This window comes from Pseudopipra pipra, chromosome 4 (genome assembly GCF_036250125.1).
Source record: "Pseudopipra pipra isolate bDixPip1 chromosome 4, bDixPip1.hap1, whole genome shotgun sequence".
NCBI classification, from domain to species: Eukaryota; Metazoa; Chordata; class Aves; order Passeriformes; family Pipridae; genus Pseudopipra; species Pseudopipra pipra.
Window position 1 is genome coordinate 59,883,960 of NC_087552.1, and position 13,961 is coordinate 59,897,920.

The 13,961-nt window shown below is 38.4% G+C and overlaps 1 protein-coding gene across 2 annotated transcripts in view; it reads right to left on the reverse strand.

The window, feature by feature from the left end:
* NCAPG (non-SMC condensin I complex subunit G) overlaps positions 1-9,186 on the reverse strand; it is a 32,484-nt gene extending 23,298 nt beyond the window's left edge. For both annotated transcript variants that reach the window (XR_010430232.1, XM_064653143.1), the window contains exons 1-6: positions 9,010-9,186; positions 8,197-8,406; positions 7,160-7,388; positions 5,736-5,881; positions 4,742-4,826; positions 1,368-1,557 (exon numbers count right to left, since the gene is read on the reverse strand). Coding sequence is in view for 1 of the 2 variants with exons in the window: in XM_064653143.1 (XP_064509213.1) it covers positions 1,368-1,557; positions 4,742-4,826; positions 5,736-5,881; positions 7,160-7,388; positions 8,197-8,406; positions 9,010-9,120 (971 nt within the window). In the remaining variant the exon portion in view is untranslated. The remainder of the gene's footprint in view (positions 1-1,367; positions 1,558-4,741; positions 4,827-5,735; positions 5,882-7,159; positions 7,389-8,196; positions 8,407-9,009) is intronic.
* Between the last annotated feature and the right edge of the window lie 4,775 nt (positions 9,187-13,961).

The following is a 13,961-nucleotide window of genomic DNA, read 5'->3' on the forward strand; positions in this document are numbered from 1 at the left end:
ATCATACTGATACTGCATCACTCAAGCTATTTTCAGGAACATCACACAAGAACAACCCTAATATTTTCCATAAATTAAATAACTTCATTATGAGCTGAATAATTTAACTTCTCAAATTGTCAATAGTCTAACAGACCTACAACTTAAAATTCTCAGACACCAGTTTTTCAGAATGGAAGCCTCATTTTGTGCAGGATCAAAGTCAGCCCGAGAAGCCCATAACTATATGTAAGTTCTCCTTTGAACCTCTTAAGACACTGGCACATTTCCAGAGGCTGTAAGAAAGTTATTTCATCATCATTGATTCTTTTAAAGGCAAACAGGCCCACATCTATAGCTTTGGAGTGCAATGCATAGAGCATCTACTGATTTCAAAACATCTGTCATGCTACTACTAGAATGCAAGACACTTCATACGATCATATTATACATTTAATCCCAAAGTACAAAGATTTTGTTATCACTTTTTAATCAGTAACAATTTCTCATTTAATTTTATCATCTGACACTAGACTCCTACCACTGTTCATTCCACTCTCATTGCCTCAATTAACACAAGACATTTCTTCTCACACCTTTTTGCCCCCCTTAGCAATTTCCTACAACTTAAATTTCTAGTTTTCTTCCCTCTTCATTTTTGCTTTACAGATCTTAATATGCATCACACTATCTTCTTCAAGGCTTAGGATCTCAGCCAAATTCTACCAAAAAGAAGACCAAGCAAATTCTGTCAAGCTGTTAAAACAAGTAAAATACCTCCAAAACAAGACTGACACACAAGTCCAGTAACTCCATTCCGATTGATTTGCCAAACAGGTCATGGATAACTGAACCGGTCCCAAATTGTGCTGCCTCTTAGCTCAGCAAAAAAGCATAGCAGGAAGTCAAAGAGTAGGAAATGTGGGAGAAAGACTAGAAGCATTACTAAGAGGGAGAAAGGAAACAAAGGAGCTTTTCAGTATCCCAAGCTAAATGAAGAGAGGAAATCAGAGTTGTGGGTGTAAACTGGAGCACTTAAAACAAATTAGACTCTAAGCTGTTACTCATAAAAGCTTTTTTAACTGATTAATTTACTGCCTACTTTTAGAATTTAACAATGTGACTTTTGGGGTATTCTGGAATTGAGAAGTCAAATATATTTTTCTCTTTTTTTTTCCCTCTTGCTTATCTGGGCACAGATAAGCTGGTGAACACAGCTGGTGTTTACAGATCTTTTTTTCAAAGAAAAAAAGCATATCCAAAACACTTAAGCATACCAACAGAGCTTACACCACAGTATCAGTCTTTATCACAGGCAGTAGTTACTCCGCTCCCCATTTAGATATAATCTTTTATATTGTTATGCAAAATATTCATCTTTTGGATACCTGCTGTCAAGGTATTTACATTCCTGAACAACATCATGAAGTGGAGATAATGAAAACAGAGCATTTAGTACTGGGATGGCCACTTCTGGGCAGTTTTCTACATCCAGCCGATGAAGCAATTCTAAAACATCCCCTTCAGTGACTCGTAACCAGACTTGAAGTAGCTTCTTCATTACCTCCTTAACAGCATCTAATAATACAGGAATTTAAATGGTTTAAAACAGAGGTCAAAAAATATCAAGTTTTCAACATATTTTCACAAAACAATTTTCTATAGAAGTCCTTTTGCAAAGAAGTTATTATACAGTTGAATGTAACATTACCTTAAAAAAAAACCCAAAAAACCAAACAAGAGGTTAACAAGAACTACCTACAGCACACCACATTTTTCAGGCAATATAATTTTCCCTCTCACAGGGAACTAAAAAAACCTCTCAAAAAAACTTGTACACCTAAAGACAGCATCTCAACTCAGAAAACCTACAAATCACAAACTCTTGTAGAACAAGGAAATATTCACAGAATCAGAACTATCAAATGGGTCAGGCTGGAAGGGACCACATTGGGTCATCTGGTCCAATCTCCCTGTACAAGCAGAGTCATCCCAGAGCACATTGCACAGGATGGCATCCAGATAATTCTTGAATATCTCCAGTGAGGGAGACTCCACAACCTCTCTGGGCAATCCAGTGTGTGGTCACCTGCACAGTAAAGAAGTTGTTCCTCATATTCAGGTGGAACTTCCTGTGCATCACTTTCTGCCCATTGCCTCTTGCCCTATTGCTTGGCACCACTGAGAAGAGCCTGGCTCCATCCTCTTGACACCCTCCCTTCAGATACTTATAGACACTGCTCTCAGTTTTCTTGAGGCTGAATAGGCCCAGTTCTCTCAGCCTGTCCTCGTAGGAGAGATACTCCAGTCCCAAACATTCTAAGTAAGCATTGTTATAAACTTGCTCTGTTTCAGGAATTGGCCACTTTTGGAGTCAGGATACTACAACTGAATTGACACAGAATTTTTGCACTAATTCAGTTATGCATATGGATTATGACATTTACATAATGATACTTTAACTCCCTCCTCCCCACAGCCACAAGGAACAAATAGTTCCTGGATCAATGAAGTACTATTTAATGAAAGCAAAAAGTATTTATGGCAACATCCAAAATACACACCATTACTACATTCACACAGACTTAAGCAGGGAAGTTGAAAGGCTAAATAGTCTGGTGGAAGTAAAAACATAACTCAGGAACAATACAAGTATGTTCTAAGGATCTTTTAGAAAAGAATATCCAATATAAGGGAAACAAAATCCACATACACTGACAAGATTCATCTTTCCTTTATATGTAACTTATGATAATAAATACAGCACTTAAATATAGTCAAGAGTTCAAAAAGAGCTGCAAAAAGGCCTTGAAAGAGCTAAATTAAGATCCTAAGAACAAGAAACCGCTCCAAGAAAGTGAAAAGCATAAACTAGTAGAACACAGTAGAACGAGAGTGGAGAATTGCCAGCTGAATGCGCCCTGAAAAGTAGAACTAAGCAGAATCTGGAGTATGTATTCCAGATCACAATTATAAGCCCCCGTTCTGAAGTCAATATGGAAAGACATTCAAAATTTCAATGCAGAAATTGTGAATGAGCAGGTTCCTCACTTCTTAGCTTGGGAGTTACTCAGATAAGCAAATTCAATAAAGATACACATAATCAAAGCTATAGCATGTGCCATATTTGTAATATTGAATAGCCAATCTGGAACATAAACCCATTTTACCCAGCAAAGATCACAACATCCATTACACCAGTCAAACTACATACCCTGGCAGATGTTTTTCCCTGTGATTCTAGGTGTCAACAAAAAGAGCAAGTTCTCAATAGCTGGGATGCAGAATCATCCTAAGGAAGAGACTGACACTAACCCAGAAAGTATCTGTCCTGGATCATAAAAGGCGGCACTTTTTTAAGGTTGAACACCTTGATGTCTTTGAAAAACAGGCCATGTAGAAAGGCTGTACTTTCTCTTTTAAGGGAATACAACAAATCCTTGTTCCTGACAAATGAAGGATCACAGGAAAAATTAGTGCAGGTAGCTTCCTCCCCAGTTTGGAAAGATTACTAAAACAGGAGCACATTCACCCTAAGAAAAAGAAGTATTTGTCAAGACCAAGCATTACTGAGTGAGGTGGCAACCAGCAACTAGTTAGGCCAAACAACAAACTAATATGATAATAGTAAGTCATAACTTGGTTTTTCAGGGCTAGACTTGAGAAACAGAACATGACAAACTTCGTAAGACTCCTACAGAACAATTTAGAGTAGGTGGGCAAAGTGCTAACTCAAACATACAGAATGAGAGCTTCTTCTTAAGTGTAGGTCTATCCAGCGTAAGAAAGCACTCAGCTGATTCTCTCTCCCTTTCCCATCAAGAACATACTAACATGTTCTCCAACTAGCCAATAAAAAAATAAGGTAGATCAACAAAAACACATGCATGCATAATACACCTTGAAGAGCTCTAGTTAGTAATTAACACATTCTTGTTTTCTAAGTGAACATCCACATAGATCATAATTCTTACCATTCCCAAGCAGTACATCACTCAGCAAGTAACTTTCTCAGAGTAAAATTCAACAGGGCTTAGTACAGACTTCCCGAAGAAAGTATATGGATTACACATCAGCATTTAGCAAAACTGGCAGCTTTACCGTGAAGTTCATCTATATAATTGCTCCTTCTATGTAGGCAGGCCAAAATTGTCTCACTCAGATGCATATGACCTTTGATCTTTTGGCAACAACCCCACACCCAGTTATAGGTACATTCTGAATGATACAACACAAAAGATGTTAAAAAGAATAAAGTTGCTTCATGATGAAATGCATAAGGGTCAATTGAAGATTCATTAAAAGAAAATTCAAGCTAGTTAAAGGAAAAACTAACCAGCTGAGCTTTCTCTCTGAAGCACAAGGGAAACATATTGATGTTCACATTTAAATTCTTTAATGTATTAGTTACAAAAATATCTATAATGAAAAGCTTCCAAATACACCAAATTAATTACATTTTTCTACTTCTGTGTTTAATTACATTGTTTTTTAATTTTAATAGCATTTTGCCCTATTTTAAAACTCAGTGGTTTTCAGGTTTTTTTAAAAGTGCAATCCTTTTCTGGTTTGTCCACTATAAGGAGACTGGAAAAATCAAAGCAGCAAGCAAATTTCATGTGCTTAAAGATTTCCTGGTATCTCACTACTCCCTCTGAGCTCCTATTATTGCCATCACAGCTTCCACATAAATTGCATGAAAACATTAGAAAGTATTCTCTCAAATATTTGTATCAAGATGTCAAAAAAGATGATCTCTTACCAGATCTGTCATTAAGTCCTTGTTGCAACAATTTTACTCTCTGTGCTATTGACAGAGCTCTCATGTGAACTTTTTCTGCCAAAACCTTAAAAAGAATTAAGATACGAAAATACATTTCTATGAATGATAACAACTGAATCCACTAACTACATGTTGTTTTATATTCTCACTTTTATCCACCCACAGAAATCCTAAGTCAATAAAAGTCTGTAACAATATATTAACAAGCAGACCCTTGTGCATGGAAAAAAATGTAAAATAAAATAAAAAGTTAACACACAGCTTAGAAGCTTGTCAGCTCTGTTTGAATGCAACACCTGGATACAAAACCTATCCTCTCTCTTTAAAGCACCAAGCGCAATCAATACCTGCAATAAATTACTGAAGTATGTACTTTTCTTAAATCCTAATAACACGGATTCAGTTAAAAAACATAATTTAACCTAAATTAAGAAAGAGCAGAAGATTGTTCTGTGTGAAAAAGTTGAACATTTTGTTTCAAGATCTTGCCTAAGATGCCTGCACAAGAAACAGACAGGTTAGCACACCTTCTTGCCCCTACTCTACATATAAACAAGTAACGGTTGATACTTCTCAAAATGGGAATAGCAAAAATATGTAATTTTTTACTACTGCTGTGACCTTATCTTTACTTAATATCTATTATGTAATAACAGAGAAGAAAATTTGTTTCATAAACATCACAAAAAGCATAGATAGAAAACAACAGATTGCATACATAAGTTATACTTTTACTGTCTGATCCTCGAGAGATGAGTTCTATCACAAAAGTAATTTTTATCAAACAAGTTCTGCAGTCAAGTTCAGGGGTTTTAACTAGAAAACTTGTATTAGATCACTGCCCCTCCAAATTTTTGCAAATGAAAATAAGTTATCTAACTGTTCTTAGTGTTTAACCAGTAAAATACAAAAAAAGGCTTTAAAACTTTTATTAAGTCAGCCCTTGAAATGAACGTTAAGTGATCCAATTTACCTCATATGCCAGCTTCCTGACAGCTTCCTTTACATCCATAGTGCGCCCTACAATCACTGGCAAAGTCCTTGCTGAGGGAGCAATACATGACAGCACTGCACGTCTCACTTCTGAGTTTGAATCATTTTCAAGCAATGTGGTGTAAACTGAAAATAAAATAGTAATAATAATGTTTTCCTAAGAGTTTGAAACATTATAGGAAAACAGAAAATACTAACAAAACAAAACAAAAAATCAGCAGCTGTTATTAAAATGCCTCTCCTGCCCCTGCAGAGCTGATAATTTAGGAAACAGTTCAGGGTCACAACCCCAAGATTTCAGGGCAATAACATGCTGAGCTATGATCTCAAAAGAAATAACGTTTACAATTTTAAGAAGGAACCTCAGTTAATAACTCCAAAAATTGCTACTCCAGATCCCATCCATAAATAACCATTTTGTCATTTACTGGGGAACAAAATTTTCCAAATGCTGGCGCTTTAAGATCTCTACCGATTAGCTGTATATCCTCATTACCTTTGAGGCAGTTGCTCAAATTTTCCTATAAATGGAAAACTGCAACCTCCATTAAGCCTACCAAAACTCATAGAGTAAATCCCCCTTGCAACTTTCTTTTACTATATTCTTGACCCTTCCTCAAAATTAAAAGCAACTATAAAATTAATTTACTCAGAGTATATATGAATTCATCTTCTTGCTCTGTGAGACAACGATTGACTATGAAATTTAGGTACTCCTAAATGAGCAACCTATAAATAAACACTTAGAAAATAAAATATCAAAGAACGTACCTTAACAACAGAAAACCTCGTCTAACTAAATTGTCACAAAAGACAGCATGTGAAGTTTAATGGGGGCACAATTTACATAACAGCTGTGCTGGTACAAACCTACACTCTGTCTACCTGGAGGCAACAGAAGTAGCAGCTTAGTCAAGAATCACACCATATACAAAGAAACCCACACACAGCATCAAGTCACCTGTGCTGCAGAGGTGCTGATCTCTTACAGAAAGTGATGATAATTAGAGGTAATAATAGTTTTTCTTTACCATCCCTACTGCTTCTTAGAGCTTCTTTACTAATTCAGTTCAATTAATAGTACCAAAGGGTCCTTAGAGGGCAAGAACTGAACACACTACTTTCACTATCCTATTTCTACATTTAGTTCACAGAGCAGCCCAAGCCCAATACAATTGTCTAGAAAATATCTCCTTCAAGCAGTTCTGTCTTTTCCCCTTGAACGTATGCAACTCTTGCATGTACAACCTCCTCTGGCAAAGAGTTCCAGTTTATGAATTATTACAAGAATACTCTCTAATATTCATTTACTTGATGCTTAAAAAAAAGAAGCTTAAAAATGCTTTAAAGTAATGTAAATAAACAAATGTTCTTAGAGAAAAGAAAAAGACCATTACTACTTACTATTAACAACAGGACAGTCTTCATCCTTAGGATCCTGAAGTCTCGCCAGGGCCAAGACAGCTTGAATTCTCACATTTGAAAATTTATCTTTAAGTCTAATCAGCATAGCTTCATTAATTTTATCAAATAGGTCATCATCAATCTGGGCATTTTCTGGCATATTTCCCAAAATCTTACTAACAAGCTGACATGTTCGAAATCTAACTGCGTGGCTGTTCACATCATGAGACTTAGGAAAAGAAAAAAAAAAGTATTCTCATAATCACTCTTTCTCACATCCGACATAAAGGTCCTAATACACACATGTAAGTAGCTAATATTTTAATAAAGTAAATGAAATATGCACTTCTATGTTTCAAAAGCTTTTCCTACTCATTTTTAATAAGATTAAAAAGTCACATAACCGGAAAAAAATTATGGCCCATCACCTGTATCAGTGGCCCTTTAGAAAATCAGCACTTCCTTCACAAAGGAAGCAGCATGTTTACCATTCCATGAAACCTGCAGTGCACTAGCCAACTTACTGCTTTGCCTCCATAAACATTAGAAGGAAAAAAAGATGTTAGCAACGATAACTAGTGAACTTGGCCCAATCAGTAATCTTTCCATGACAAAACATTAGTCTAAGAAAATGTAATTTTCTTAATTACATTTCTATTTCTCACATTTCTTAATTTTCTATTTCTGTGTTCATGCTATTGGAACCATTGATTTTTCTATGTAACACTTCCACTAAGCAGAAAGGAATGAATACATGTCAGCCTACTTGTATGGAAGATCTTTTAATATTTTTTGTTATCAAAGAAACAGTATAAACTCGTTTCCACACCACCTCCCCGATTTCATGCTTATAAATGCACCTATGGTGGATTTTTTAGGGTTGAGGGAGTGGTGGTGGTGTTACTCATATAGCACTATCTTTGCCTTGCTTTCACTTTCTAAGTTCCAGTTTGTATCACCTCGAGCACCAGCAAATTTTCCCTACTGCAGGAAGTTTGTTTGTTATGTCAAAGATTTAATAATAACCATTACTGTACCTCAAGCAGAAATTTAAACACATAATTCAGAAGTAAATTATCTTCTTCTCCTTCCTCACTATCATCTTCTTTCTCGGTCTGATAGAATGAAGTAACAAATTTAGCCACAAAATTGATCACTTGCTCCACTGCTGGTTCCCGTCTGTAGATTATCATAGCATACTTGAGGAAATGAATGAATTTTTCATGAAAGTCTTCTTTATCATCCATCTGGGGAAAAAAAAAATCAAACCACAACAAAAGATAACTGCCCGTTTCATCTTTCAAAAGCTGTACCACAGAAAAATAAAATAAATGTGCTTATACCTGACAGCTTCCACTTAAATTTTTAAAGGGCTGCAGCCAGCAGTTAGGGCACACCCGCTGTCGTGCGCCCCTCACTGAGGATTTTCCTTTAAGTGCACAGCAGGCACGTCCCGACCACTGGGCTCCACCCTGGAGTTTACATTTACCTGCTGACAGGTTTCAGGATGGCAATCGACACCCCCATCTACTACCACCCACATCTCGGGGGTCACATCCACATCTCGAGGATCCAAACACCATCAATTCCTGACGCGGGCAGTTCTCACAGCCGCCTTCGCGGGAGGCAAATGCGTAGAATAATTCAGCGGCTTGGTTTGGGTGGGGGGTTTTGTGAGGATTGGGGGGGGGGGGGGGGTATTCCGGTTTTTTAAGTGGCAGGGCTCTCCTTAGGCACACGGGCTTCAGTTTCAGTGGAGCACTGCGGAGAAGGCCCTCGCGGGAGCAGCGGAGCAGCCGCGGAGCATCCCCAGCTCCCCCCGGCCCGGGGCCGCCCCAGGGCAGCCGTACCTGAGTATAGGTGCCCTTCAGAGCCACCACGAGCTTCGCGTGGTTCTGGTGAGGCTTCTGGGCCAGCTGGAAGGCCTCCTGGACCTGCAGCGACTTCTTTCTCACGCCCATGGCCGGGTGGAGGCTGCGAGCGGAGGCCCCGGGACCGGCCCCTCACACACAACGGCCGCGGCGCCCGCGCGCGCGGGGCTTCAAACCAGGCGCGGGAGGCGCTCCCGATCTCGCGAGAAACGCGGGCGCGCGCTCGTGGCCGCGCCGCTGGCGGGCGCGGCGGGAGGCGGTGGTGAGAGGTCGTCGCCATCTTCGCACAAACGCGGAGCTCGTCAGGCTGGGAAAGAGCCCCGAGATCATCGAGTCCAACCCGCAGCCAAAGCCCACTATGTCAGCTATACCGTGGCACTGAGTGGCACGGCCAGTCTTTCCTTAAACACCTCCAGGGACGGTGACTCCACCACCTCCCTGGGCAGCCCATGCCAGTGTCTAATCACCCTTTCTGTGAAGAAATCCTTCCGAATGTCCGAACTAAACCTCCCCTGGAGCAGCTTAAGACTATGTTCTCTTGTTACTTTTTACCTGGGAGAAAAGGCCAATCCCCACCTGGCTATAACCTCCTGTCAGGGAGTTGTAGGGAGCGATAAGGTCTCCCCTGAGCCTCCCCCAGGCTGAACGCCGCCAGCTCCCTCAGCTGCTCTCGTAGGACGTGTGCTCCAGACCCTTCACCAGCTTCATTGCCCTCCTCTGGACTCGCCCCAGTTGAATAAGCCTGACAAGCCGTGGTACTGCCTTCAGCCACTCTCCCAAAGTCCTCTCCGGGCGCGAGTATCTGCGAGAATGAGTACAGTCGCATTTTGTAAACAGGAGCCTTACACCACAGCATGTGGGGCATCAACCCGGAAAAGCTCAGCCGGTGTCAGTAAGAAAAAATAACTAAAACAGCCTTCTTTTTGTATCCGCAGTGAGGGGGGCTGAAAAGACAGATAGTATGGATAGCTGACTTGTTGGAATGTCTATTTGGGCTCCTTCCAGACTGAATCCCTTACTAGTGTAAATTTTTTTCCCAAATTTTCAAGCATTTGTTGTGAACCTGATGTTTTTTTCCCCGGATATTCTTTAACTGGAGACTAGTAATAAATTCTGAATCTCATTAAAAACTGGCAAGATAACTAAGCTCAAACTCCAGAGCTGTGTCACTGCTTACAGAATGTATGAAGAGCATTTAATGACACTTTTAATGAGAAGCAAGGCCACAGATGATTAGCTGAGGGGAAACGTTCTGAGCATATAGTAACTACAGAGTTATAGACAGTATTCAAAAATGTTAATAGAAGTAAGCTGTGGACAGTAGGAACTTAAGGTGTTTGTCGTCCATGTGTGTTTGGCCTTTAAAAAAATAAGGTGTCTGATTACCTCAATTGATGAAAGCTATTTAGTAAGGACAGGTGACAAACCATCAAATGACAGTAGGTCAAATAGGCAGGACCCGTGCTGAAGAAGGGTTATTTTTTCTAAGAAAAATAAATAAAGACACATAAAATAGCAAAACACTAGAGGTCAGTCTTGTTTCAGATCTAAGTTTTCCCAGTGTTTTCTTTAAGAAGCAGATTTTTATCAACGAAATAATAGAATTATTTTCTCCTTACAATGGTGTCAAGGATTATGGGATATAAGAGCTGGATGTGAAGGATGGAGGGCAGCAGCAGGAGACAAATTATTATATTTTATAGATAAAAATAAATTTTAAAATAATTTAAACATGAGGCAGAGGGGTTTTTTCCTGACACATTATACTACCATACATCTGTGTATGTTTAAAACAGATACCTGCTTTTTAAGGGTGAATCGTTTGTATTTTGTATTAAGTTTTAAAACATATAGATGTGGCCTAATCCCTTTCTGCTCCTAGACAGTGGGAAAGGGATTCTATATGCACAAGTAGAATAGTAACATAGAATCTTACATGTTAACATTTTCCTAAAAGTTTTCATTTTATGTTAAAAAAATAGTCACTCTACAAAACCACTGTAATCAACAGCAAATCTTCAGTGAGTCTGCATTTTTTAAGGTTATATTTTCTAGGGAAATACAATGTGTAATAATTTTTCTATTTAATATATTTTTACTGGAAAGTTAACTTCATCTAGATTTTTTCTGCAATAGGACCCTGTTTGTGGAGAAGAAGATGGAAACAGCAAGACAAGAGCAAATAAAACTTTGTGATTCTTGTGGCATTAAAAACCCAGGACTTTTATTTTAAGTGAAACTAATAATGCAAACTGAACTATTTTTGATTCACATATGTTTAGTAGCCCATTTGTACCTGCTTGTGTCTCAGGTCTACAGATGAGGATCTTTCCTGGTGAATACCTTATAGTCCCTTAAATTGGATTTCAGCTAGGATATGAGATTTATTTCTTCCAGCTGCTTTAAATATTTCTGCTGGGCTTTGTATTTATATGTAGAAATAAAAGATTCCTAGTATAATCGATATTTAATGTGTAGGTAAATAACATGCTGAAGTAGGATCACAAATGCTGGCCATCTCTTTGTGATACCAGATACCTTGTTCAACTGATAGAAGTGTTGCTGTCATAGTTTTTACAGCTTATGTTTCAATGCCTTGACTGCACTAATCAACCTTAATGAGCCCTGACCAGCCTCACCTGGGCCTCCAGCCTCCAGGAGCTCCATTCCAGCTCAGCCCTGAGCTTTCAGTCCTTTGCTGAGCTAATCTCAGGGCTCAGTAAGGGCCAGCTACTTCCTGAGGGATGGATATGATGACTGACTAGAGGAGCAAGGCTCTCTCCACCAGTGTAGGCCCAGAAGTTGTGGCTAGTGGGTTTCACAGTTCTATCTGAAAAGGAGAAGAGTGATGAAACTCAGAACTTTGGATGGTGCTCCAGGCTCTGGAGGGAAGTGCACTCTACTAATTAAAGCTTTTTTACTTGTCCTTGGAAGTAGTGACTTTATCTGCTATGGTCTACTTCTGAATCACTGTTCACTTCTCTTTCCTTTGTCAGTCCTGTTATGTGAGCAAATACAGTGGCACTGGGTAAGCCAAGCTTGCTGCATGCCAGTTCCTTTGTGGAAATATTGGATGTAGGTCACTGGATAAAAAACAGGTTACAAGAAATAGAAGATGTTGCTAGCCCATTTGTTAGGTGTTCAAGGGCTTTTATATCTGATGCATTTTGTTGGTTCCAGTTTCCATATTTAAAATACAAGCGTAGTAATGTTTCATCCATAATTAGGCCATCGTTATGCAGTAGTAATTAGAGGTTCTCTTCACCACGTTACTCCAAAACTTGCAGTTATATAAGTCAGCTGGAAAATTGTATATACAGTTTTGAATAGTTACTGTTTTCAGTGAATGAGGAAATTGGCAGCAATTCTAGTGGTTTTGGAATCCTGTTTGCTTTATGAGGTGAGAAGAAATTAAAATTATAAAGTAGTTATATATAACATTTTTATATATAATTATATGTAACACAGGTAATTACCAAGGATGTAGCAGTGGTAGCACTTTATACTTGTCATTTTTCTTGTGTTCAATCCCAAATTAAGTTTTATTGGAAGTAGGATAGTGAATTAGGTGAGCAGGATAACTCTTACGAGTCTTCTGACTACATTTTTTTATCCTTATTTCCTTTTTTTTTTCCTCCTCTAAGAAGGAAAAAAAGTTCCAGAATTCTCTATTCTGGGGTCAAAAAGCTACTCTGGGACCAAAGTGAGTGTAAGTGGAAATCAATGAGGGTAGTAATTTATGAATTAAATTAGAATCTCACTTAGGATTGCATCTTCCTTTGTTGACACACCAACTTGAGAAGTTTTAAATCAATTTTAGTAATAAGGCTTTGTCATTTGAAACATAGAATTGTTGGAAGGTTTGGGTTGGAAGGACCGTTGAATATCGTCTAGTTCCAACCCCCAGCCCGGTGCCACCATGGGCAGGGATGCCACCCTCTAGATCAGGTTGCCCAGTGCCCTATCCACTCAGTTCTGACATAACATGACAGTTAATGACTTACTGTATTGTTCTGCCATTTCCAAATGCAAATTTTATTGGACTGTAAAACAGCAGTAGAGTGTAATCTGGGAGACAAGTTTAACTTTGTGCTCATGTATTAAAAAAGAAAAAATCCCACTGACCTTGGTAGTACTGGTATTCAGACAGAGTAAAAGAATTGGGCTGTATTAATTGTTTTGGGAAAGCTGTTTGTAATGTGTTAAATAAAGGTGCAAACTTAGGTATTAAACATTTGCAACAGAAATATCTTTTTTATGACTTGGAATTTTGGGGGAAGGGGGTGACTTTTAATAGTAGCTAGTCTGAAGATTTCAGAAGTTATATAGTCTGCATATTCAGCAAACAGGAGGCACCAAAAATGGGAGGCTTATAGTCTTTTATGTATGTATGTCTTATCATGTATGATTTGTCTTTTGTAATAAAAAGGTTAATGCACCTGAGCAGCAAAGCTATATAGAGTTACTCACAGACTTTTAGAAAGATGGTAGTGACATGACCACCTTCTCTCATAGTTTAGTGAAAACTAGTGCAGTAATAATAATTCAAGCAGAAGTTTATGTATTTTCTGTTTAGACTTCTAATTTTTATTTTAAACTGTCTTTCCTGTTTACTGCCCCAAGTTTATAAACATTCTGTAATCCACCTATGTGTTCCATGTCATTCTCACAAACCCCTCATTTGTGTACTACACATTTATATTATGGTTTGTGATGTCCTTGCTTTGTCATCTTATGTATAGGTGATCCTTAGATCAATGAGAAGAAAAAAAAGATGTTAAATGCTCATTGAAATGCTCTGGCATTATCTGCTGAAATTCTGTTATTGAAACCAAGTGGAGTTTTTGAATAATGAGACTAATGAACTTGAGTCATCCATGAATTTATGTTCTGTGGCTGCATTTTCTGGTGCATGAGAACTGACTGAAACT